We start from the raw sequence: 27,834 nt of genomic DNA on the forward strand, positions 1-27,834 counted from the left end.
ACTAACTCACAACACATGTGATATAACTTTGTATTTCAAACAAAAAAATAACATTCAAACCAAGCTTCATCAATTTCTGAGGTTGAGATCACCTAATGACACAATAAGAATGAATAAATAACTTTTGCTGTGGGGTAAGTGTTGAAATTTATGACAAGTTGGCAATCAGAAATATTACACCTTGAAAATTGTCTGTAATTGTTACATAATATCAATTTCACATTGATTTTGATAGCATAAGAGGCAGAACACTGAAAGTTCCAATAAAGTTTACAAATGCATCAAAATCAATGTTGGTCTATCATGCTTTACATGTATTGTAGCTCATGTGTCAAAAGTGTTGATATATCACTACACGTATCTTGAATTTCTGCCCTTCTTTGATCACTTCTGACAGCACAATTGTATTCACAGCTAGTTTGAAAAGCTTGCATGTTTGTTTGTAATTGATCATAGACTACAGTGTAAGCAGCAAATCTAATATCTCCTGAATGTATGCATCAATACAATCATATTCAGAACTCATGATCAAGAATTAAGAAAATAAAGGAATGTACGGTAGTCACTTTCAATTCTTATCTCTCGTAATCCTTGCAGACAACATTTTCAAATCCATGCATATTCTTCAGTCCTTTGTCAGCTCTGAATGTTCACATTAATTCCCGAAGGAAATCGACTCGAATTTGTTTTTACACCCATTGAATATGCTCTGCTATTCTAAGTAAAGAATGCTTTGCTTTCTTGGATACATTGATATCATCTGGAGCATTCCTACCGTTCCATTCCACTGCATCCCATACACAGTGGGAAATACGGAAGTGATAGGTAGGTGTGAATGTGTTGCAGAGTAGGGTTGAGCAGGATGTAATGGAAAGGGAAAGTGACATTTTTCAGAAATATGCAGGCCCTTAAATTTCTCTGTATTTTTTTTCGTCATAGAAAGGAGAAAGGGCCTATTCACAGAGACCATGGTAGTGCTTGTATCGACTTGAGACATGCTGCACCTCCTGCTCATAAGGCCGCCTCCTTTCGTTGATGCTACGTTCATAGATGTGTCGTCCACCATATCGACCCTGGCTGGTCAGATTACCAGTAGTACCTGCACAATCGCAACAAAAAAGAAGGATATATCAATCATAAATATTGAACACAAAACATAATACGCTGCCATTGTTCACCTCAAGACCTACTCAAAAAGAAGGGTGAAATTCATGCTCTAAAATCACAAGGCAGCTACAATTTGCGAGTTGGCTTGGAAGGCTGTCATTGACATGAAACGCACGACAGCATGACATTCCACAAACACAAACTTTGTTTTCTTCCTTCATAATGAGACTTAATCTTATACAGTCGCTCTTTTGCGAAGCGTGATCGAAGTGGAATATTTAAGGTGTGGGAGTTGCAACACTCTATAAATAAACCACACAGGACCTAATTTATTCAGGTCCTATCTGAGACACATTTTGTCTTTGCAACACGGGACAGCATGATTGCACACAAGCCACATCATTCCAGTTGTTCTGGAACCTGAAACCTCTGGACATGCTATCAACTTTGCCAGTTTGCTACTTATACTGGTAATACTCAAGTTTGGTGAATCTCTCATCAATATGGAACTCACCAGAGTTGGCTGCTCCCGGCTTGCCAGACAGGTCTGGTACATCCCACTGACTGGGCACGATGTGGACGCCGGATATGTGTCCGTCTATCTCAGGGGGGTCAGTGCGCGGGCGGATGGACTCACGAGTGGTCAGTGTGCACTCATAGGGGAGTGGTCTGCGGATGTCAGGGTCATCCAGCGGTGAAGCGTACTGGTGCCATTCAAGATTCGACTGGAGCGGGGCAGACAGTCGCGTCACTTGGGCGTTCCTATCCCTGGCTGGGTTGACAAAGTGGGCGAGCTCCTTTGGTGTTTGAGGATATGACAAAAATAGAAAGAGCATTATGATGATGACCACAGAGGTGGTGACAAAAATATAATATTGCAATATCGAATACTATATAAAAGTCTCACTAAATTTCCATTTTATTTCACATAGCTGAAAAGATATCTTTGGTACACAAGGCCTTAGGGACGAGTAAGTGGACCTTGTTTACCAAAATTATAATGTGTGTTATAATGTAAAGCAAGAGCATGGAAGTAAAGGGAAATTCTTATTGCAATATTGCTTTGTCTTGACATCATTTGATGATTTTCTTTTTTTTTTCAATCTGCTCACAAAATGCCTACACTTGCAATTAGAATATGGCCAGGAAAGCACTGATATCAAACTTTGCACAAGAACTTTGAGGAAAATGTAAGACAGACTATATTAACCAGTTGAAGAATTTAATCACAAAATGGGTTAAGCACCATCTTTTAACATTCTAAAGATTTCTAAAGTAAGTCCATCATCAGATAGAGGAAATTAATACCTTTCACGTGATATCTCACTTGTTACGTAACAAGGAATAGTCTTGACATCATAATTAAGAATATCCCACATTTCCTTATTTTTTCTTTGCTTTTAAGCAGCTTCAATCGCAAAGACTTCAAATTAGCAAGAATGGAGTTACCTCATTTTGCAATAAAATTCTTCAGTTGCATCTTAGATCATTTATATATTCACATTGACTTCACACAGGGCTTGCCAGAATATCTCAGGTAACAGGTTAAATGAATGAAACAAGAATCGCTGTTTTTTAAGGGACTTACCCGTCTATAGTTCTGCATCTCATACAGGTGTTTCTTGCACAGCGTCTCCAGTTTGGCTTCATCCAGGGCATACTGTCCTCTGCTTTCAGTGCAGCAGTTCTGCTTGTAGTCCAGCAGTGCGTAGGCCACTTGGGACAGCTTCACAATGAGTTCTGCACACAAGCGAAAACACCATTTACCACCTCGTGTTCAAAATCTACATGTATGCTTTCCAAATCATAAACAGGGAATCCCAGAATGTCATAGAATATTCAAAGATCAGTGAATTGGAATGATGATGACAGGGAAAGTTACTGTATCAATGTAGGTTCTGTGGCATGATGTTTGCACAAAAGAGGGTGTGAGAGGTGAATAGATAAATAGGAGGACGTCTTGATGGAAGCAAGATGTAATGAAGTTTGCACTGAGTGATACATACTCATCAATACTTAACAATCATAAACTGCATTAAGTTTTCAGAGGAAGGCAAAGACTCATGATTGCCTGACTTCAATTGCGGAAATTATAGCTCAATGTTTTCAGTGGACTGACATAATCACTTGATATCTTTGCTTTCTACACTGTAATTTGGATTTTTGATTCATCTCCACCAGTGTCATATCATTTACTCATAGATAATGATGCAGCAGATGCAAATTTAAAGAAAGAAAAGAAAAGAATACTCAAATCCAGAACATGACAGAACAAAGCAGAACAAAAACATAAACAAACAAAAGGAAAAATTTACACCTCTTATCATGTTTTCTGGCTAATTTTTGAAAGAAATATATACTAAACTAAGAAATCAAAACAAATGATAAAACTGAAATATAAAAACAAATCAGCAAATGAAAAAAAATAACAAAAAGATGGCCAAAACAAAACAAAATAAGATGTTCATAACCCACATGCCTACACTGCAGTGTGTACCTTTGTTTTCTGACTCGTCATCTGCCCGCCAAAAGTGTCGATGGTATTTATCCCTGGACTCCTCGTAAGAGCGATCCCTTTCCAGGGCAGAGACGTCAACCCCAAGGGCAATGAATTCATCCTTGAGCTCATTAATTTTGTAGTACTGTGCATCAGCAAGAATACCTGCATGGAGAGGAAAATAATCGAATACAAGTGCATGAGATAAGAGAATTGAGGAAAAAGTTTAATCCTTTTTTTTAAACATGCCTTAGCTTAATCTCCAGCCCTATAGACTCTTATAGAAAGTTATACATGTGATGACACCCTACACATAGGTTATCTCTGATATTTGTAAATTCAGCTCAGCCCCATTAATCATAATTTGAAGAAGTAGGTATCTATATGTTGTGGTGTCTAATATAAAATAGAATGAAGTCCTATAACTATATCTTTGATAGCCTGTGTTTCTATAATGTATCCCATCAGTTCCTGGTAAATGCTGTGCCCTGAGGGTATCTTTGTCTTGCTTTGCATGACAATATTAGAGACTCTAATTATACAGATAAGCAATCTTTTTGATAGATTGACAACTTGACTCACAATCAACAATCGAATTCCAGTGACTTAAAAAGAAAAGAAAAAGAAGAAGAAGAAGAAGAAGGAAAACTTACCGGCAATATGTTGCTTGACAACAAGAAATATGTGATGGAGCTGATCATTGGCGGAGGCGTGATCGACCAGGCTGTGGCTATTATTACTGTGACTAACACCAACAAGCCTCATCGGCTTATCCACCGGAGGACGTACAGCGGGGACTGGTACAGTGTCGATTGAATCCATCTTGCGAGATCTGACTGTAGCTGCTCAACACCAGGATTGCAGGTAGGTATTACCAGCTCTAACCTCTGGTGTTAAAAATGTGATGATGAATTTGCTCGAATAGGTGTAGTCCAATGTGGAAACACAATCAATTGAATACGCTTGAAGAAAGATGTGTTTCCAAGCAGTTTACCAAATTAACAGTTAGCAGTGGGAGTAAGACGGAAATTGCAAGGACAGGCTGTAGATCTATATTGTGTTTTAAACGTCCGTGTCCCGATGTGAACCATGTACGTACGTGGGATCGGAATAGGGAGCCTATTTACAAGCCGTAGTCAACGCCATTGTTTACATGCAATACACTCAACACGTGGGGTCAAAAACAGCTGGCCGTTGCTATAAACAACACAATCTCCTTGTAGTTGCCAATCTAAAAAAGTATATTCTTAGAGGGTTAATATTTCGTAATAACATAGTTTTAAAATTAATTTTTGTATTACAGTATCATTATAATTATTTTATTTGATTTTAATCACTTTCATAACGATAAATATATGACTAAATGAAAAGAAGAGAATAAATTTATTCATCAACTCTTGGAATCTAACTGAATATGACCCTTGACACTATCGTGATAGAAACACGACGCACTGCATGCACTGATCGCATCACGTTCTCGCTGTAGCTAGCTAACGTAACCGGGCCGAGAGCGAGTTCCTTCTACTTTGATTCGCAGCATAATCTGAATGCCGAGAATAACAGCAGTGTCATAATTTGATTCTTCTTCTCATCACAAAAACGTAAGTAGACTGTACTTCGTGTCAACTTAACAAAGTTTTGAATGTGTGACGCATAAATTAAACGTCAAACGATCGGTGTCTGCTACCACATGCTAACGACCGTTACTGAGTTAGTGAGTTACCAATCTTGTCGGCAGCCGGCAGTGCAGTGCTGGTGCGATTGTGCTCTTCGAGTCGCCGAAGGTAAAGGCGCTGCTGCCTTTGCCTACCCGTCTGATATGCTGTTAAGATGCAGCTAAGCCTAGCTGTGAGATAGACCTACTAAATGTTAAAGATAAAGTCCATCACTTGCATGGGCCATGGCAGCTGAATCGTTTCTTCTAACCCGGAACGGGGAGAGGCGGAAAATAAGGTTCCGCTTCTTGACTCTGCCTTCACTCAGTTCAAGAGGATAACTGTCCAGTCATGTGGCATGTGCCATGTAATGCCTAATGGCATGTTTTCGAGCTAAATTTTGTCATGATTAGAAATCTAGGTCTAGAGGCTAGAAGAGTCTTTTCTAGTGTAGCTCCAGTATCTATCTAAGACGGTAAGTTAGACGAGAAAAGGTGAGACGGAAAACCCTGATCCTACATTCCTAGAAAGTTTCTAGACATTATGATTATGTTCTGTAGCGGTAGGACTAGATCTAGAGAGTCTAACGTTAGTCAGTAATAACAGTTAGAACCTAGATCTATTCTAGTATTCAAGTTGTGCTCACATCATCTTAAAGCAAAAAGCATCATGCTCTAACATGAAACACCAGCTGGCCAACATTCGCCTTCTTCAACTCGATTCAAGTTCATATCAGAGTAATGTACATGTCTTTGTGTGTGTATGTGTGTGTTTGTGTGAGCGTATTTCCCACATGAAACGTGTGTGGCTGTATACATTACCTTCCCATTAGGGTGTGTAAACTTGTGTTGATCCTGCCACTATTAGGCAACTGAAGAAAATGTTGTTAAATTCTGGAATCGATATTATTACTATTGTTATTATTTTTTTCTTGATCATCTTCTAGAAAGCTGAGCAACTCATCATGAGCGTCTCGTCTGCCAACCCAGCCACTCCGTACACACGCGCAGAGTTTTTCAATGCCTGCACAAGCGTCCTGGAGGGACTAAACTGTCTGCAGAGACAGCAGGCTGTGATTGATGAGAGGGCGTGGGAGGTCATGCACCATCTCGGTCAGGTGGTTAGTGACCTTCGACCTGATGTAAAGCAGAACAAGGAGTACTGGGTGGATGGTCCACTTGTTAGATGTAAGCGCTGTTGTGCATTTATGAGATACACTATACAGGTAGTTGTGGAAGGAGGTCTCAAGTTTTAAGGATAAAGGTCATTGCATGCTATGCTACTTTCTGTTGCGTGACTGACTGACTTTGGATCTGAAATAAATCACACTAGCCTCAGAATAAACATGCTTCTTTATTTCAGATCCAAAGTCATCATTCGTGTTACTGAAAGTCGTATAGATGGCCTTTTAGGCTGAAAGGGAAAAAATAACAATAGCAACAGAAGAAGGGATTGATACCCACATTGATGAATACATGTGTAGGTATAACTATGGTGGATGTATCTACGCTCAATCCATCTTAATTTGTGTTTGTAGGTTTCTTTTCTTCTACAAGCTTGTTTTAATCTGCATAACTTTTGTTTTTCTTTTATTGGTAAATGTGTTACCGCTTCAATTGGTGCTGATAATGCTGCTGTGGTAATGCATAGTACTTGGTGCCAACTGCACAAACTCTTATTTGCAAGTGTTTTATTGGAAAAAAAAAATATGATTGATTACAGATGATTGTCAAACAGGAGTTTGATTAAAATCAAGGGATAAATTGACTCTTAGTGCAATGTGTATTTTGGGAAATTCAAAGTGGAATAGCAACTGATGTTAAATCTAAACTGTTGACATAAATGTGCATTGTTTAATGTACATCCAGCAGTGCAAAGAATATGCTCGATATGCACAATGGATCTTACTTTGTATGAAACACAAGCACACATCACTCATAAAAGCAAGTGACATTTTGATGTACATGTGCTACTATTTATTTTTTTGTTTAATCTTATTCAAAGAAGTTGAAATGTGTATTTGTTTCTCAAAGATCTACTCCTGTTCCCTACTACTCCCTGCAGTTATGACAGCCAACGTTTTAAAGGCCAAAAGTGTTCTACAGGAGATGAAGCGAACATGCAGCCGACAGAGCGCTGCCACCAACGGTCAGGAGTATGTGGAGAGGCACATAAAGCAGCACATCGCAGACATCAAAACAGCGCTAGAGGTGTGTAGCGATCATGTGGCAGTTGGGATTAAATGCAGCATTATGGATAGAAGGGGAAGTGATGTGGTTGAAGTTGGGCAGCACAACTTCTGTGAGTCTCTTGTGGCTTCCACCCAAAGCTTAATTATACAATTTTTATTTATTCATTTTTTTCATTTTGCGGGATGCTGCCTCAGTGGAAAAAAAAAGGAACAAAAATAAAGAGAAAAAAATGTGTTTCTGTGATTGCACAAAACACAACCAATGAAAAGAAAAGAATGAATACTGATGTAATGAAAAGAGAAGAAGAACAAGCAAAGTATCATCTTATGCTTGAATAGAAATCCACATGATGGATTTCAGGTCCCATTACATTTGCCTGAGTGTTGTGATCAGGGGGGCATATTTCATGAAGCATTTTGTCTGACAACTTTGTCGGACAAATTTGCTCTCAGCCAATCAGATGCAAGGATTTTAGTAGCTTTTAACAGTTTGTCAGACAAAATATCTGACAAAATGCTTCATGAAATGCCCCAGGTCAAGTCTGTATATTATTTTCTGACATATAAGTTGAAAAATATGTTTTATAAACACTTTAGCTCATCCCTTAAGTATTTTTTAAAGTTTGAGTTTTGTATCTATATTATTAATCTTGAAGGATAATCTTAGCTGCAGTGCCATGTTATTATTTATTGTTGCTTTATTATTATCATTATCATTATTGTTTTGTAACATGATTACTTCATGTCTGAATGAAGTTCCCCAACCCACAAAATGTACTATACCTGTGATGTCTATTCTTCATTATCAGGAGCTGGAGACATACCACCGGGAAGCCCTGTACAGTCGTGACACCCGCGGCGTAGACAGACGGATCCAGCATCAAATGAATACCACTGCACCCAGAGCGACGGAGCTGGTGGCTGGCGGGTTGAAGACAAGGTTCGTACTTTTTTAAGCTCTAAGATGTTGTTAATCCATTAAATGCAAGCTCATGAATACCATAATTATAATAGGGTTTTTTACACTAAGGAGGGAAAAAAGAGGGATTTACGAGTATGAACATACTATTCTGAGAAGTTTGTTGCCTATTTTATGTGGCTTATGGTGTAGGCTTTATCACTCCTGAAAGTAGTTACAGGACACTTCGATTTTGTTGGAGGTATAACAATGTTTTAATGTCTTCCATAAAAAGAAGGGCCGAGAAGGCTATTTGTTGGACAATATTTTGCCCCCTTAGATTTAGGACTTAAGGAGGTCATTTCCAGTATCACGCAAATCAGACCTGAGTTATGGTGTGCATTTGATGAAATTGATGCCTTTGTCATCCATTCATTAAAGTGGTGAATTTTCATTAAGCATCTTTGTGAAATTCTTTTTCCAGTTTATTTTTCTTGTGTGTAAGATTGTGTGATTATTGTAAGTATTTTTTTATGCCTCCGCCACGAAGTGGTGCCGGAGGCATTATGTTTTCGGGTTGTCTGTCCGTCCGTCCGTCCGTACGTACGTACGTCCGTCCTTCCGTCTGTCCGTCCGTCCGTCCTTCCGTCCGTCCGTAATGAATTTTGTGGACAGGGTAACTATAAAAACCTTTTGAGGTATCCTAATGAAACTTGGCATGTATTTGTATTAGGGAGTGAAGTTGTGCCTATCAACTTTTGGGTGCACATGCTCAAGGTCAAAGGTCAAAAGGTCAAGGTCAAATACATAAAATTTCACTATTTCCACCATATCTATGCAATGCCAGAAGATATTTTCTTGAAACTTAGTGTATACATGTATTACCCAATTAAGATTCTCTGGTGAAAGTTTGGGTCATGAGGTCAAAGGTCAAAGGTCAAGTAAAAATATTAAAACTTCACCTTTTTTCTCTGTACCTTGGAAATTGTTCAAGGTATCTTCATGGAACATAGTATATATACATTGTATATGTACTGACTGGCAGTGATTATCTAGAAAATTTAGGGTTCATGGGGTCAAAAGTCAGGGGTCAAAGGTCAAGGGAAACACTTCAAAATTGTACTATTTCCGTCATGTTTATGCAATGCTGGCAGGATTATTATATTTTTTACACTTGGTGTATGCATGCATAACCTAATAGAGATTCTTTGGAAAGTTTTTTTTTCTTTTGTTTTTGCCTCAAAGGTCAAAAGGTCAAAGATCAAGTGAAAGTGCTGAACTAAGCTTTTCCTCCATATCTCGGAAGTGGCTCAAGTTATCTTAAAACGTACTACATATTTATGCATGTTCTGCCTGACAGTGATTATTTTATGAATTTTAGGGTCAAAGGCCAGATGAAAATAGTAACAATTTACTATTCAATACAGAAATTGCACTTTTTCTCCGTACCTTGAAAATAACTCAATGCATATAAACATATGAATGGGTCAAAGTCAAGTCAAAGTCCTTAACTCCCAAATACATGCTCTCCTATTCATCCAATTAAACCTAGGTCAAGGAAGGTGAACATTTAACACATTTGTGACAAACTTGTCGTTTTAATATTTTGCCACTTTTGTGAAAATGTAATCACACATTGTCCACATGTACTATCTGTACCTATTAGGAGAATCATGCATTATGGCAGAAGCATACCAGTCGCCATAGCGACATTTCTAGTTTTTGTTTGTTTTTTTTTTGGGGGGGGGGGGGATGGAGGGTAGGTGCAACAATAGATCGTTCCGAGATTGTATTCATAAATGATGCCACAGGTAATAGAAGAATATCTCACATTTCTCTGCTCTTGCATTGTATTCACACAGCCCTGAACCACCGACCTTTGACACAAAGCCTGCAGGGGAAGAAACCTTCCACAGAGATCTGAATGATGCCAAGATTGCCACAAATTCATCACATCCTGGTACCAGCTCCATGCAAGGGGTGAGTTAGTGCAACATGCTACCTTAACCTGTTGAGGACGGGCTGATTTTGCTACAACACACATTTTCTATAGACACTTGCCCCGGTATACTTGGGACTCATCCTCAACGGGTTAAGCTTTGAATATTTCAGAAAAAAAAAAAACAACTAAACTACAAACAAAAACAAAAGATATATAAATCCCTGTAGATTGAATGCATTTTTCCTTTTTCAGCATATTTGTCAAGAAAAGGACAAAATACACATCACTTCACCTAATGTACATCACTTTTCCTACTACTGATTATGGCAAAAGAGAAGAAAGTTTTAAGCGCGTGGCAATTCTATAGACATTTCTCAGAGAAAGCCTATAATTTTTGGTGCAATTAGAATGACATAACTTACACATTGGCATGGTAATTGTGTTAATCATTATGATTCTTGAATTCTTGTTCGATGTATACATAATGATATTCATTGATAATCAAATGGCTGAAATGAATCACATTCTGCAGAAGTCGAGGAATGAATGCCTAAGTGGACATGCTATCCTATGCTTGAAATGTTGTTATTTCGGTTGAGACAGGAAAATAAATCCACTGAATTTTATTGGTACTCTTTATATGATTGCGGTCATTTCATTCTTGTGTCAATCCCCTGCTGACCATCTTTGTTGTGGTATCCCATGCAGTTCGGTGCCTGGTCATCCGCCCAGCACGACCCAGACTCCAGCAAGCCTGGAGTGTTTGAGCACATCCAGGATATGACCAACATCTACCCCGAGCACGACCCGAACTGGCCGAAGCACGACCGGAAGCCGAATCTGCCCTTTGAGAGAACAAGGCCCCCTCTTGGTAAGTTCTTTTGATTGTTTGTATTTTTGCTGGCTAGGATTTGGTCTAATTTATGTCAAATAATGGAGGGGTTGTAGTCTTGATTAATACCAATATCTTCCAAATGAATTGAGTAGGCTGCGAGAAACGTGTGTGCTCATATCAAGCAAAAGTAAAAGGAGGAAAAGAAGGAAAAGTAAGTAGGGAAGGTTACAGATTGCAATGACTTCGCGTGACTATTGATAAATTCATATAAAACAACATTTCAAGGTCTAGTTTATATTTGATTGTACCTTGCTATGCACAAGTGCACCATTGGATATAGGGGACAAAATATAGGATGTTACTGTCAAACTCGGCTCTTCAAATTGCAGGTGTATGAATAAGCTGAAATCATATTTTGCATATTTTAAAGATTTTTTTCAGTCCCTTGCGGTGTAGTTCACATAAAATTTGTGGATCATTCTAAGCAGCCAATCCTGTGATGCAGACCTCCCAACCATTATGAATTTGGAAGAAAGAATCTGAAATTTGACCATTCCCACCTCTTGTTTCAATAGGATTCTCCTATTTTTCTTGATAATCTTACTACAAACTCCTTCTGGAATTGCTCTTTATTTCCTACTTTTGAGCCAAATCATCCCTATTTTTCAGTCAGAAAGGTTGGGAGGTCTGTGTGATGTATCTGTTTACAATGCCAAGATGTTCTTTGGATGAGGGGAATATGTAAATTGTGAGCAGAGAATTTATACCACTGCTTTCTTGTGCTCTAAGATCTATCACCAGTGCAACAATGTATCTGCATGTAGCACTTTTCCTTACTGAATAGAATAGCTTGCGTATTTGTTGTTGTTGTAGACTGTTGAATTGTAATGAAAAGCATTATGTTGGGAACAAGAATTTTACAACTGGTTCTGGATTGAGGTATTTTACCATGCCATACCTTTTGATCTTACAGTGCACCCAGGCATGAGGGATGTCCACAACTATCGCAACCTGCCCCAGTTCACTGGCATCAATCTGCCAGTCCCGAAGCTGCCCAGCGGGGAGATTGGACTGAGGGCCCCACATGTGCCTCACTGGGACAGCACCAACCACTATGCCTACTGAACATGGAGTCACTAGATACAAAGGAAGAGAACACAATGTGGACAAGTCCTATGACACGGTTATGATTCTCATCCATTCTCGTTCTCTTTGATTTCGAAAGACGGAAAAATTATCATATCACCTTGCTACTCAGAGTATGACTGAAAGTCGTTCTACTAGATGCTAGCTGACTTCTGTTGACATCATCGCATCCTCTTTGTGTAGGCGTAAATTGCTAATATTTGAAGTCTAGGGATTTAGAAATACAGGTGTATGTCTCCACCATAGACAAGCGATGTATCCTCATTTCAGGAGCAGAAGGACATCAATGCTGTACAAAGGCTGCAGTGCTTTAGTTTAAAGGCTTACACACGCTCCAAGCAGCTGATATTTGGTAAGAAATGAAAGAATGGGGTGAGCAAAAACAAATCCAACAACAAAAAGCGTAGCTTTTTAGGGTAACAAATGCAAACAGAAAAACTGACCAGAATGAATATTATTTAGGGTTGTAACATCTGCAGCACAAGCTGCATGTAATTAGACTGGTCAAGGTTTTGTCTTTTACCAAGCAATTACACTGGTGTGCCCACCTTGCATGGAATTGCATCTTGGCAGCAGAAAATGTGTAAGCACATTTGAAAATGATTCACATTTCACATTCACATTCCTAGTTATGTTTAAATTAATGTTTGTGTGGGTTTTTTTTATGTGATCTGGCAAATGATGGACTGTCATAAACTGCCATTTCTGTCTCTATATCATCACAAGGGATCTTCATAGTATGGCAAACACATGCTCTTGTGCACAAGTTTACTGTACTGAATGTATTTTGTGAATTGTGTTTCTTTGTCTCGTTTGATTAATTGTAGTTCAGCAAAATCGCGATGAAATGAATTTGACCCGTTGGGTCTCCAAGAGTTGTATACAAGAGAAACCATAGTAAATTATGACATTTTTCTGAAGACAGGGTGTCACAAAATATAATGGAGTCCTTGCTATAATACTTGTGGCATACGATAGAAGAAGAGTAGATAATATATGTAAAAACTTGCTGCAAATATATTATGTACATAAAAGTGTTATCATCTTTCAATTGATTAAATGTAGATATCACTATTAAAAAACACATTTCAAGAACTAGTGAAAATGTGTCTTTGGTGTCGATTGTTATTCTTAAGATTTCTTCCAGTATTAGGTGCAGTCATGTTCTTGAAATGTGTGTGTGTGTGTGAGTGTGCAGTAACTTATTCATGCATGTGTTATTGTGACATGTATGACTTTGCACCATTATAAATTTTTGGTGCTTGGTCGAGTGAGATGTATTTTTGGGTGTTCTTTTTTTGTGCTATTGAAATTTTACTTTTAATATATTATTAAGTGAAGACACATGATAAACAGGTAATTTGCTAGGTTTTGCTTTCATGCAGGTGGCACATAGTATAAAATGTGCGAAGATCCCCCACTGGAAAATATTCCACAATTAGGGTGTAAAGAATTATAATGATGGCCTGCCCTCTACTGCAAGTTCTTGATCTGTCCTCCATGTCATTGTTCAAACATTGCACTTGGTCCATTTGCTACTGTTGCACTCAATTTCTATGCTTGAAACTTTGCCAGTTGTATTAAGATTATATTTGATAGCAATGTGAGAAAATCATGTAGTCATTCTGCATTGATTTTTATATTTTAACTATCTTTTTAGGATTTGGTTCTCTTATCTGTAGAACAGATTTTGATTCTCATGTTTACTGCACTGATTGCTCTGAAACCTGATGTAAAAGTAAAACAAGACATTACACACGCACACACACACACACACACACACACACACACACACACACACACACAATATTGTGTTGATCCTATCATTTATCCGTGGGGTCGTTATTTGCTATGGAAGCTGCAAATAGCAAATACAGTCAAAACCCACAGACACACAAATTTGGTGTAAACAGAGGATTCAATAAAGGACTAGAAACAAGCGTGGGTATCCCATTGTTGCAGTCACAATTTTATTGCAAGTTTTCACATTAATTTTGCACAGTCATAGTGTTTTGCTTGTCACAACTCTGCAGGTGAATAAAACTAATTTTTTACTTTTCTCTCTGCATAATTCACAAATCTCTCCCACAATCATAAAGTGATACTAAATTCAGTGTCTTAATAACTCAGATGAAATCCTGTTACTGTACTTAAATCTAATATTAAACTTTACTTCATTACTTATTATTTGAGAAAAAAAGAAGAAGAAATAAGTGAAATATGATGGCTGAGATAGCCTCGATTTGGGCAAAGATACGACACTAATATCCAAAGTGGCATGTTCAGATTGATCACACACAATGTAGCACCGGAAAGAATACTAATTTCTGTGTGAAAGAAATAACACATCTGATGATGATAAAGCACTAAAATGTAACTGGTAGGTATGAGTCCAAAGGTAAGGGCCAACACAGGAGTAAGTACAACTCTCATATCCATTATGTGTCTAGAAAGTATACCTACTTGTCTATGCTAGTCCAAAAGTGATCATAATGCAGGAATGTGTATGAAGCCTATACAGATTTAAACACGTGGATCTACTAAAGCACTTATGTATAACCGGTTGGCTCATCTAGGGGCTGCCAATATTCACACATCCAAATCAGGTAGGTCTCACAGAGCTAACGGGTAGATACTTTGATGTTATTTTATTCATCTCAATACCGGTGACAATAATTCCCAAATCGGGGGAGCTTTCATAGGCTTTTGTTCAGATGTAGATAATTATTGAGACACATGATTTCTTTTTTCCAGGGAGATTCCTGCAAAATCAGAATGACTCAGCAACTCCACTGTTATCTTGCTAGCTAAAGTTCACACCAACTCCACGCACAGTCAACTCAGCAGATGTCAAAGTTGCATAGACTGAATTTCTGCCTTGATGCCTATAAAGTAAATAGCAGATGTGTGTATAAATCACATCTCTTAACCCACTAACAACCAAAAGCTCGTGCAAATAGGTTGCTCATGGTGCCAACAGTATTAAGTTGCATATCACTTGCCGCTGGCAATGGTAGCTCGTCTTAATTCACCACAGACTCCAATTACACTGAGGAGGCTGCAATGAGCTCCTATAATACACCAATTTGCAGAGAGGCATGCATACATGTAAGAACCTTGGAATACAAGAGTACATCTAATGACAACTTTAACTGAATGTTGAGAAAAAAATATTGAGCAAGAATAACAATTCAAACAACATACAATGTAGCTGAACATCTCTTTGACATGGTTGTACCTGTAAAACTAATTAGTGCATTTATAAGGGCTGGCAGTCAAAACCAGGTGCAGGGCTCCTTTTCACACACATGCACAAAAATGTGTACTTTCGTTGAGCTTTATGTCACAACATTCATAATATTTCACACAAACCTTTTTTTTTTTTTTTTTTTTTGCTCACACAGAGGATCCAAGATGCTTAAAAGCCCTCTGTAAGTTTTCCTCTTGCTTTACTGAGCATAGAATAACTCAATGCTGCAAATTTCGGATTCTGAAAAACCCTTACAAGCCAAATGAGGTGGATCAGCTGAGAAGGTGTACACTTTGGCCCAGAAACATATCCACCATATTCAAAGAAGAATTTACATGCTGACAATAGAGTCTTTTTTCTTCAGTGAAGACAGAGAAACCAAGGCCATAGCTCGATAAAGATTTGAGTGAAATGAGGTCAATTATTTCCCATGAGCTTTGAGCAAACTGAATGCCATTAAATTATGAAAATATTCACTGACTAGGGGTCATCTACACGATTGTAATGATCTAGGTCATGTAACTGTGCGGTCACTTGCATAGTGTATAACAAGCTCACTTTGTTGCTATAATACATTCTCTTTCATTTTCTGCCACTGCAGCCTTTTTTTTTTCTGACACTGCTCAATCTATCATAACATGAGGCATTAATAATTGCTTTCTCATTAATCTCACTGAGGGGAATAGATTTATGTTCATATGAATTCAAAGATAACATGTTCACCTCATATGAAAAAAAAAATGTGTCTGGCTATCCTACATAATCCACATGAGTGAAATACAATAGACATCATTTAAAGGCAAAAATATTCTATTTGATAAGTATATTAGTGCACCATTTGGTGCCTTGTAAGATAGTATACACACACCCACTCCTGAATTTCCTTTCATCTATTTACTTTCATGGTGAATATGATTTATCATGTTTATTGTCTGTGTTTAATAGATGTAAAAAATTAAATGATAGAACAATATATTGTAAATGCTATTTATTTTTTAAGGGTTTAATTCTTATGAATTTAGCGAATCACTGTTGGGCAGCTAATTCAACAACTCGCAAAAATATCATGAACGGACAGGCATTGGGGCACTAACGATAGCCATCATGAAAAGAACATCTCGCAAACGTGTCTGTGACCTCCTCATTCGCAAAAATATTTGTATGCAAAAATAACAACTTTTACAATATATATGCATTTTCCTTTTGATTGTTACAAATCTGACGTTTCATTGCAATAATCTTCACCGACAATAAAGCAACTTCCCCTTTGTAATCTTACTAGTTTTTATTCGTTGAAAAATTGAAACTTCTTTTTCACTCTGAGATGATCGAAGACAGCTGCCTTTTTCTACTCACAAGAGGTAGCATTTAACTTTGTATCATCAGATTGCATTTAGGTCCTACCTTTTACACGTACCTTACAATCATATGACATTTCTATTTAAACAATCAAAACTTGCCATCACCATCAATCAAACATTTGACTAAAATGCAGGTAACCCTGTTAGATTCACAGCAGACTACTGTATGTTAATTAACACAAGTGAACTGCACTCAGAAAATTATATATATATGACATATGATTAAAATAATCTATAAAGCACGATGCAATTATATACAGTCAAAACAAATATTTTTAAAATCATTTTATACGAGTAAGACATCTGCTTTTGAATCATTTTTTGCTTGTTTACTTTGCACACACATTAACACGAAATACCCTGACCAATGCAAAATGAGTCACATACTTCAATTCCTCATTCCTCCACAATCATTTGAGCAGGCCACAGTTTGTTTGGCAAGTTTTCACTGTAAAGGGCACCAAAAAAAAAAAAAAAAAATCAATCCTTACAAATTTCGGGAATGACGGAAACTAAGGTACATTGTATTTTACACTGGCCATGAATGCTATGAACATTGTACATTGTACTGTAAAGTTCTAGGTTCGTCTCATGACCAGAACAGATGAAACATGCTGATGTCTTGATCTTTACCAGGGTATATCATCATCATGCTTCTTGTTTATGTTTACAACCATCTCTTAAACACAGATTTGTACTCAATTACAAAAATCAAGAATACGAGAAGTCTCTCCTTATCACTTTGACTATCATGCTGTTTGTGACAGTCCAAACTGGACTTACAATCAAGAATTTTGCAGAATTGGATGAACTGATGGGCCATTCCCAGCTATAAGGCCAGCAAACTGTACAAATCTTAAAATGTATGTACAAAATCAAAACAATGATAAATTTTTATATGATACAGAATTGCCCAGGTGCACAACATTTCAGGCTGATTTGAAAAGAAAATGAATGAACACTATAATCTTCAAAATGCTAGCATGTTAACATAAACAAAAATATCAAAACAACAATATGACTTAAAAACACGACATGACATAATAGAACATACAGAGTGGGATAGCAAAGGAGCAAAAATGATAAAACTCTCAATATATAGAGCATACATAAACATTGCAAATATCCACACTCATACTGACAAAGTTGACTGCAAGCAAATACAAAAATTATAATGTAGATATTAAATACAACATCCAGCTTGAAAGTCACTTAATTTTTGTTGCTGCATGTGTGTAGAATTCACAGACAAACTTGCGACGCAGTCCGCATGCATGAAAAATTAATGAATGAAGAACATTCTCACAGACAACAACCAAACGAGACTACCCCTGACGGACAGTCTCGAACACATCCAAACTATTGGGATGTCAAATAGTAGCACTGAATGTGCCATAAACAATGTAAAAAAAATAAAAAATCTTGAGCATTGTTGTATTGAGATACACTCTAATTGTACCCACATTTTGGAAACCATTTCATATGACTGATTTATGCACATGTATGTCAAATTTCTCCTTTATTGATATAGCAATTAAATAACCCCACAGATTACGTCGGCTGACCTTTAACACATGACACTACACTCATGCAAATGTCTCCATAGTAAAGAAACAATCATGTAATCCCTAGAGGACACTTCTATATTTTTACCCAACCCCCCCGGTACTAACACTAGTGTTACTCTTGACTTTGAGACCATTGTACTACTTGGTGGCACTCCCTTGCTGTGCCTTGCCAGTATCAGCAATTCAAGATCAACGTCTTTATCAACTGCCGAGGCTACACCCTTAATGTCAGACGTGGCTCGACCTTCTCAAGGCCAGTGAAGCAGACTGTAACTCTCCCACGAACGACTCCAGAATGTCTGCATAGATCAACGACTGATATGTGACGGTAGGCATACTGCTTTAAAAGCACACTGCATAATGTACTGTATGTCGGCATCTAGAATTCCTATTTGATTTCTTTTCTTTTTCCCAAGCTTGGAATAAGTGTAAGTGTGGTCAGATGCATGTACAGGGATGCAAAAGTTTGAGCACGTTTCATCAATACAACATAATGATAATCCAAGAACAATCCATATTCTGAAGGAAAAGTCATATTTTGGTTCAGAAGATATGGGGAAAATTGCACATGCTCAGAAATTCGAACCAAATCAAAGTTCTGATAAATAGATTCAAAAACATATTTTCCTATTTCCAATGCGGGAAACACAAACCTAATATCTTAAAAACACATACGTTCTATGGAAATTGGCAGCTCTGCGTATGGTACACGGAATACTGTACATGCTTTGATCATACCATCAATTAATGAAACTTCTGAAGTCCTCCCCATTTTGTATCAGGGCAGAAATGGATAACTGTGACCTCTGAATACCTGCAGGGTGTCAGAGAAATTAATTCTTCTTTATCAACCGTTTTATTAAACACAAAGCACTCATCAAATAGCGTGGTGCATCACTGTCAAAATAACAGTAACAATGATGATAATAAAGTAGACCCTAATCTAACAAGATGACATTCATATAAAGCATCACAGATATGGCTTATATCTAAAAGTAGCAAGTGATATACTACCCTACAAATTCCCATGCATATTATGGATGGAAAATATACTACACCAGTAGATAAAAAGTTTTTAAAAGATTTTGTCCAAAGAATGTGATCATCACTTGAGGATTGGTAAGGCATGCCCCCCCCCCCCAAAAAAAAAAAAAAAAAAAAAAAAAAAACAGAGAGAGAAAAAAAGATGTGTGATAATATTGAGGAATTAATTGGACACAAATGTATTTGTGAAGCTTCAATCTGAAACAGACTGTGACTGATTTTCTAATTACACTGTACTGGTATATTCTGGTCTTTCCCTTGAAGAGGAATGTATGATAACAAATGATGGAATGAAAATAGATCAAACGAGCACATTAGGTCAACATACACACCTGTTCACCGATCATTTCATGCCCCCCACTCTACCTTTATTTGCTTCCTCAAGTACCCGGTATTGTTCGGAGTTAAGAGAGAGAGAGAGGTCCACATTAGGGAGAGAAGGAGAAGAAAACAGTCAAAATCCAACAAAAGTTTGTTCCTTCGAGGTGCAAACTCACCAGCCATGACCTTCCACTGACAAAGATCTCAAACTGTTCACAATAGAATGCAATGTACTTCTAAAGGTAGCACAAAGACTGTGCCTGTATTGTTGAATGGTTGTAAGAAACAATGCGCCGTCTGCACTTCCTACCACACTGGCCATGAACCACTGTGAGCATGGCTCCATACTAACAAAATTGTGTCACAAATTCTTTATATATCGTATTATATCATATCATATCATATCATGTTATACACTGGAAACTCAGTATAACGAGATCATTGGGACCAAGACAATTTGCTCTTTATATCAGTTATTTTGTTATATCAGTACTCAATAAACAATACAAAACAAAGGATATAAATTCATTGGGACTGGAGAAATTAGTTCGTTATATCAGGTATTTTGTTATATCAGATCCCGAGTTTCCAGACTGTAGGCCTATATAATGAAATCTGGTCGGAACACATGAAACATAATCGTGAGGGAGGGCTTTAAAATGATTTGCAAACACCCGACTTTCCCAACCAGTCTTACAAATAATATTTGACCTGGAATGAATCTACAGTCTAATTTTCAGCGCCTGTAGGTCAGGACAAATATTGATACAGTAAGGTGTGAAGGAGAGCTAACAGGCAATGAACCCAGAGAATAATGGTGAGAGCTGGGAATGCAGTACTACTCAGCTGAGTATGAGTGATAAAGGTATAAGACTGCATTCATTTCATGTGTTCTTTCCAAAACTTGCAGACAATTTTGAATCAGATGGTTATTTCACTATCAAAGCTCCTAAAAATAAACAATTTGATGCATAGGTGTGTGTGTGTGTATTAAGTCTTATGTTTGAATGGACCCACTTTTATTTTTTTATTTTTCTTCTTTCTTTCTTTTTTTCATTTATCATTTGTGTATATATATATATATGCATATTTTTCTTCTTTTTAATGCGTAAGTAATTTTATGGAAATATTTCAGTATAAATGGTAGTATTTTTTGAATATGGCATTGATTTTAAAGCGTATGATAATTGTGTTTGTTTAGTATTTTTTATGTTTTGTATACTAAGTATAAAATGTTGTATTATATTACTTTGATTTGTCTTTACCTCTTCACGGACTCACTGAAGAACAGCCATTGGCTGAAGTGAGTGACCGTGTCGAAATAAAATAAACTGAAACTGAACTGAACTGAAGTAAGATCATCATTTCTGAAAGCCTATCTCAATGTTATGCAAAACAGAATTCTAGAAAGGGAAAGATGAAAATGGCAAGATTCAAGACAAAATTATAAAAACAAAGGGTTATTTCTCAAATGTCTTGAGAGTGCATCCTTGGCACCGAATCATAACTAATAAGGAAATTACATTGTGTCTGATATACATTTTGTAGGTGCAAGGTAAAACAAAACCTGTGACACTTATTGATCACTGTATGTAGACCAACACAAATGACATGTAACAAAACTGGAATTCTTTCCTGTGTCTACATGATGCTGACTACAGAATGCTTAAAATCAGTATTCATCATAACTTCAACTATATGCATTGATTTCACTATTAAAGCAGAAAAGGTGACTCTGTTACTGCCAGGCTGTTTCATTGCAGTGGTTTCATAAAAAGAGATACAAAGTCATTCCATTTGGTCAGTATTATTAATCATGATAATTATGAGCTTTTATTATACTGGCAATATCTGTTGTGCTCCCAAGTTGGTGGAGAAGACCCAACAGCCATAGTAGTGCAATCATCTCGATATAAAGTTAGTATTTTTACAAATACACTAGGGAGAAATAAGTTTCCTCATACTGCTTTTTTTTAAAGTATACATTCAGTAACATTTATTCTTTTGAATATCTCTTTGATAACTCAATGAACAAAAACAAACAAAGGAAATCATGGTAAAATAAACAAAACTAGCAATGATGGTGGTGATAATTAAAACAATGGTAATGATAGTAATACTAATGATGGTGATAGTGATGAAAGTTAAAGGTATAATTTACCATTTGTAGATGAAACAAAAACCCAGCATGAGTGCTTCAAAATAGTTCCAAAATGTGAATTAGAGATAAAAACAACCAATGTAAAAATTTGAACCAGTATAATCGACGTTAAGTATTGTTGAATGTAGAAAATGTGAACAAAGTTATAATGAAAATGTTTCCAGACTAAACCGCATATAAGAAAAATAGAGTATCTACTTAAATGTTAGGCTTTATTGCAAAATTTTATATGGTAGGATGTTTTGTGATACAATTGACCTACACATACGCATCAAATGTGATATTTTGAACATTTTTAAAATCACTGCTCCCAAAGGTGATTGACAGAAAAGCTGCAGTCCTTTGCCTCGTAGGGAAATGAAAATGAGCTGCTTCCTCACTGCCACATCTCATGGGCTTCACTCGAAGCTACAGTAATAAGTACAGATCGATGCACTGACGTATAGCTGGTTATGAATGGAAATGGTCACATTGTGCTGGGCGGCAACTTTCACTCGTATTCATAACAGAGATTGTGCACATAACTCAATTCTTGCGCCAATGGCAATAACTGGAGTGGTTCTCGCTGCTCAAGTTGAATAATTGAATTTCAAGAAGCAGTATGGTTGCTCCCCTACAAGATATTTTCTACAATGGAAGCTGCTCACAGCATGCATCGACTGACTTAGTACGTCTAGATCAATGCAAATCTAGTATGGCACTCTATGGCAGCCAGTATAGGGAATTAATGCACTTATCGAAACCATGAACAGGAGCAGAGAAACTGGAGACATGTATATTGAAACCTAATTTGTACTGTTGGCTCGAATGCAAGTGATGCATGGGAACAGCCATGAATACAGCAAAGGAAATGACAACTCGACAATAGGCTTACTGACTGACAGAAAGAACTCAATTTGTCATTTAGTCTTTTATAAAAGAATACTAATGGAGAGGCAATTTGATATTCAAAGTTGGAGTAGAATGTTTAGAAACCCCATCTTGAAAACACAAGAGATAGAACTACGTAAGTCTTGTTTGATTGATTGATAGAGAGAGCTCAATTTGTCAATCAGTCTTAGAAGAACGTGTAACTGAGAAGCAATTTCATATCCGAAGTTAAGGTACTTATATGTTTAGAACCCTGTCTAGAAAAGAGATAAAATTATATCAATCTTGTTTCATAGTCTTGAAATGGAGACCTTTGTGGGACCACTTTCTGGTAGAGTCTGGTTTGCCAGCTAAGGAGAATAAAACAGCTGTCTGCAATAATGAATATGATAGAGAAGACAACGGGAAACCCAATCTATTACATCATAATGGGGAACCACTTTTTGATTTAATCAAGAGCAACTTAACTTAATTAATGATAACTTTTGCAACAAAGAAATCTTGGAACAAAAAAAAAAAAAGATAAACAATTTAGTTCGTATACATTCAATCTGTAAATAATCCACTTGTAAACTGTGCAGCCTTCAGGTGATATTTTCGAAGATATCAATTCAAGATGGCTTTTGCATTTTTGCATTTAGTCCGAAATAAAAGGGGACAAGTTTACAGTCATTTATGTGGAAATTGTAGTTGTAAGTAGGTCCTACTTTAACTTGTGTGAACACGCAACAAACTCAAAAGTTAGTGTGACCTTTGCATGAGCTCCATTCCCCCTTGAGCTCCCAGATCAATTCAGCACGGGGAGTATACTACTGTATTTTCACACTAATTGAGTTTATTGCAAGGGGCATAAGTATGTATTTCCTTCCAGACTCAAGCTTGGACTTTATATCTTAAAGATTAGGTGATGTGTGGATGCCTGTACCGGTAGTTTAAGGGGGCAATCACTTATCATCGATGATTAGCTGACTATACCATCAATGATTAGCCCTCTGTGTGAATGTAACTGATGAAAAGACAGATAACAAAGGGAGGAGACATATTTTCTTATCTCATATCTTACAAGGATGCTCTTATCGGGTGCCCTCTGGTCCAATTACCTTGTTCAGTTAGTAGCACCCCACACGTCTGGATCCCAGATTTTATTTCACTGGCCTATTATCATCCACAGCCCCTTTGACAAACATGCCTGTGCTTGATAGAGAGAATTCGCCCAAAGCCAACGACCAACACAAAGGTGTATGCCAACTTGCATGGATGACTTCTTAAACAGCCACGATTACCAGGAAAAAGATAAGGTCTTAGGTGCGCATGCATATCCCCATGGGATACATTAAAATTAAACAATGAATAGCATGTGTATATCAATGCTGCCAGCTGAATATTGTGGTTTCTATTTCCAAGTCATGGCCACATTATTCCTAAACTATGCAAAGGTCCAATTTTGTTGATTTTTGGTAATTGCAGTAACATTAATTGCAGCCAAAGATCCAACAATGTCCTATGTTCTGACCACAGCAGAGGTCAATTTTAGTAGATGAGATGCTAATGTTGGATGTCAATTTTTCAGTCCCACAGTCTATAGATCCCCTGGATACTTTGCCTATAATGAGAGTGGATACTCATGTTCATATTATGCATCCATCATGCGAACCATCTAATGGCTATTTTGTCACTTTTCACTTTGCTAGATTAGATCTCTTCCACTTTATTTGCAGCCATGAGAATACATGTATAATCATGCGCTAAACCAGGCATGCAGGTGAAAAAAGGAAAAAAATGAGGTTTCTCTAATCCCTGAAGGTTTTTCTTGTGGTCTATGCTCAACTCAACTACCACCTGTGCCAATATATGGAATAACAATCCCTTTACCCATGTCATCTCCCATTAAAAGAAAATAGTGAAAACGGATAGGACGTGTGAAAAAGAGGTACTGCTTTTCACAGCAATCGCTTAATGAGTGTAGAAGTAGCTGCCTGCTTATCTGTTGTACTATGAACATATGCAATTCTGGTCTAGTCATTTGCATAATTGATTGCCCCATGAAAGAATAATTCCATACTACTTGTGCTAATCAGGGATAATGACACTATCAGTGATATTATTAGCTCTAATGTCCTTTGCCGAGGACTCCGACAATTTCCAGAGGCAGCCATCGCCTGTGTATAGCTTGCACATGCATCAAAGCGCTTATCTTTTCTTTTCACGCTAATTACCTGCATGATCAGCTTTGGCTGGGCCTGTAGATGTGAGAAAAAGCTGATTGCTTGTGTATTGAAGATGAATCATATTAAATGTAGAGAACTAATGCCAAAAGTTGGCTAGGTATACTGGACTGAGAAAAGAATCATTCATTATTACTACATGCACTCTGTTTATGTTTCTTGTGTGCTGGTTTGTTTTTGCCTGGCACATGCAAGTAGAAAGGCAGAGTACATAATGAATGGCATGATTGTAAAGTCCCCAGTGGTATAGCGCAGCATGCAGTCTAGACAAAAATGAGTTACTATACACTGTACATCACATTGTAGAACATCTGGCACTGCTGTAGATGGGAGACTAGAAAAAAAAAGACATTTCTCTCTCTGCCTGATGCTGACATACTGCTTTGCCCGTAACCAGGGTGAAATGACATCTTGGGATTATAGCAGCTGAAAGCAAGGAGCACAATTGAATTTACATGAGGAAAAGAGCACATTGACATTGCTACATAACAATATTAGATATAACAAAATAGTAGGAATTTTGATGCTCACCGTACAGGGAGAATTTATCTAAACACAGCTCACAGAAAAGAAGAAGGAGAAGAGGAAAGAGATGGTCAAAATATCTATGCAAAAGCAAGACTGAACAGGTACACCTTGATGTGAATATTGAAACAGATATATATTTTCATTTTTTTCTCTCTGTTTTTTATGTACAGAACCACATCACTGCACAACAAAGTGTAAGGGCTAATGTGTTTGCAATTTATAAGTCTGACTTCAACTGATTGTACACATACCACTATAGCCATGCAGAAACACTTTTCATTGCATATCATTAAAATGGCTTCTAGACATTTTTTTTTTTTCACTTCACAATTTTTAAAGAACCCACCCCCCTCCCCCCCCCAAAAAAATACTCACATTTTCTGACCAGTGTGCATGAGAAGATTAAAGGCATAGTGACTTTAAAAATCGCAACTGCATAATGCATTTAATACTGATCCACTGTATATATTGTGCATGCTGTGGATGTGACAATAACTGTAATCTTCTAGACCTTTTCAATCATTTCAGTTCTCTCCTTTACACAAAAATTACCCTGATTCTATGTGGATGATACTTGAATATCTACTGGTATGTTGAATACATAGCACTAAGTGAGATATAGCCTACATTTACCTCACTGTATGGTATACTAAAACACATAATGATGCATGCACTGATACCGTGTACAAAAGCACTGTACTTCTATTAAGACTGAGCAAGAGTGACATTTCAAAGCTTCTCTATAAGCTTTTACGACACTACCGATTGCAAAGGAAGTTAAAGTGTAAAATATATTCACATTTAATCATATAACAGGTGTAGGGAATAACATTGTCAGGAAATATGAAAAAAGATGCTGTAGACAATTCTTGAGAGTTGTTCTGATGAGAACATTTTCCATAACAGCAGAAAATAATCAGTACTTCCAGTTCAAAATTACTTTCAATCTATGCTTTACTTTATTTTAAAACTATCATTATTATTATTCCTTTTTTTTTTTTTGGGGGGGGGGGGGGTGTTTTCAGTTTTCATACTAAGTCTCTGTGTTCCATAGTTTACAGGAGAAGAAAACCAAAACTTTGTAACAAATTCAGACAACTATTTTATCAAGCTACCACCAGCCTGCATACAAAGCTGCAATGGCTGTACCATGTCAAGTGCAAAAGTAGAATCAAACTATATTTCCTCATACTTGTCACTGAGTGAGCAATTTTATGCACAATTATAATCTTCTATATTCTGGTGCATGACATTCAATTACATGTTATATAATATACGGATGAGGGTTTTTGTTTTTTGTTTTTTGTTTTCTCATGTGGCTGGATTTTAGACTAAATTCCCAGCATGCATGTTGGAGTGTATTAGCCTCACTGGAATGTTCCCGAGGGAGTGTAAGTTGGCTAGTGCATGGTAGGGTGCAAGTTTCATACTTGTAGATGACATTCATAATATGCTATGAAGCACCAGAGTACCAGAACTTGGTGTAAATAGAAAATATCATACTGAAGGAAAAAAAAAATTCTATTTCTAAGGCAGTGGGTTTGCAGGTTGTTAATTTGCAACACTTAAATGGCATTTTGCAATCAATATATATGATGTACACCTCTCCCGTCTCATTACAATGCATGACTGTAAGATTCATGAAATAAAAGGACTGGTTTTTTTTTCCACCATGGATCGAGGATAGTGAAAACAAATCCTGTCAAAATAGTAACAATGTTTTACATCATAAATTGTATATGCATATGTACTTACAAGAAGTCACTAAAGGTGCAAGGTTTTCAAGGCCAGTCTCTAGGCCACATTTGGTAAAGCTAAAGTCATCGTCTGAAAACTGGGGACACACAATCACACATGCAAGATGCTTCTGAAGCTTACTCTTATTGTATTGGAATGTAAGACATAAAGCACATAATCCTGATTGTCAAAATATTGAAAAGGCATTTTAGCTGGCATATGACACCATCACTAAATTCAGGCTTTGACTCTGATGCTGGTTTGAAGAATAGCTCCCTTTAAGGTAAGCCCAAGAAGTAAACACTCATACCGTGGGCGAAAATTTGGTGACTTTAAGGTAAGGATTCTTCATACCTGTAAATGTTTCTTTCTGCACACACACAAAAAATCTACTATGTTACCCTTGTCAAAGTGTTTGTCTATGCAAGAAGGCAACAGGTGCGTAACACAGTTCTTCCTATGAATATCAGAGTAAAGAATCTCTAAATTCTATTGCTC

At 37.1% G+C, this 27,834-nt stretch overlaps 2 protein-coding genes across 2 annotated transcripts; one reads left to right on the plus strand and one right to left on the minus strand.

Annotated features, from left to right (window-relative positions):
* Nucleotides 1-953: 953 nt before the first annotated feature.
* Nucleotides 954-4,647, minus strand: LOC139738570 (uncharacterized). Its single transcript, XM_071649189.1, has 5 exons — nucleotides 4,258-4,647; nucleotides 3,605-3,769; nucleotides 2,696-2,847; nucleotides 1,622-1,904; nucleotides 954-1,099 (listed from the first exon to the last, which is right to left on the minus strand). The coding sequence occupies exons 1-5, from the start codon at nucleotides 4,424-4,426 to the stop codon at nucleotides 954-956; spliced, it is 915 nt and encodes a 304-aa protein (XP_071505290.1). The 5' UTR covers nucleotides 4,427-4,647.
* Nucleotides 4,648-5,098: 451 nt separating this feature from the next.
* On the plus strand, nucleotides 5,099-12,410 carry LOC139738571 (uncharacterized). The gene is made up of 7 exons (XM_071649190.1): nucleotides 5,099-5,205; nucleotides 6,206-6,446; nucleotides 7,324-7,469; nucleotides 8,260-8,390; nucleotides 10,211-10,328; nucleotides 10,999-11,161; nucleotides 12,099-12,410. The coding sequence occupies exons 2-7, from the start codon at nucleotides 6,224-6,226 to the stop codon at nucleotides 12,248-12,250; spliced, it is 933 nt and encodes a 310-aa protein (XP_071505291.1). The 5' UTR covers nucleotides 5,099-5,205; nucleotides 6,206-6,223; the 3' UTR covers nucleotides 12,251-12,410.
* The last annotated feature ends 15,424 nt before the right edge of the window (nucleotides 12,411-27,834 follow it).

Source organism: Diadema antillarum, unplaced genomic scaffold (assembly GCF_040938485.1).
Source record: "Diadema antillarum isolate AM-2024a unplaced genomic scaffold, OU_Dant_1.0 seq00000754_RagTag, whole genome shotgun sequence".
NCBI classification, from domain to species: domain Eukaryota; kingdom Metazoa; phylum Echinodermata; class Echinoidea; order Diadematoida; family Diadematidae; genus Diadema; species Diadema antillarum.

Bases quoted from the DNA above. Each gene is read 5' to 3' on its own strand.
- LOC139738570 (XM_071649189.1), bottom strand. From the start codon at position 4,426: ATGGATTCAATCGACACTGTACCAGTCCCCGCTGTACGTCCTCCGGTG. The intron at 2,848-3,604 runs GTACACACTGCA...GCTTGTGTGCAG, and splicing joins TGACGAGTCAGAAAACAAAG to AACTCATTGTGAAGCTGTCC. The intron at 1,905-2,695 runs GTAAGTCCCTTA...CAAACACCAAAG, and splicing joins AGATGCAGAACTATAGACGG to GAGCTCGCCCACTTTGTCAA.
- LOC139738571 (XM_071649190.1), top strand. From the start codon at position 6,224: ATGAGCGTCTCGTCTGCCAACCCAGCCACTCCGTACACACGCGCAGAG. The intron at 6,447-7,323 runs GTAAGCGCTGTT...TACTCCCTGCAG, and splicing joins GGATGGTCCACTTGTTAGAT to TTATGACAGCCAACGTTTTA. The intron at 7,470-8,259 runs GTGTGTAGCGAT...CTTCATTATCAG, and splicing joins ACATCAAAACAGCGCTAGAG to GAGCTGGAGACATACCACCG.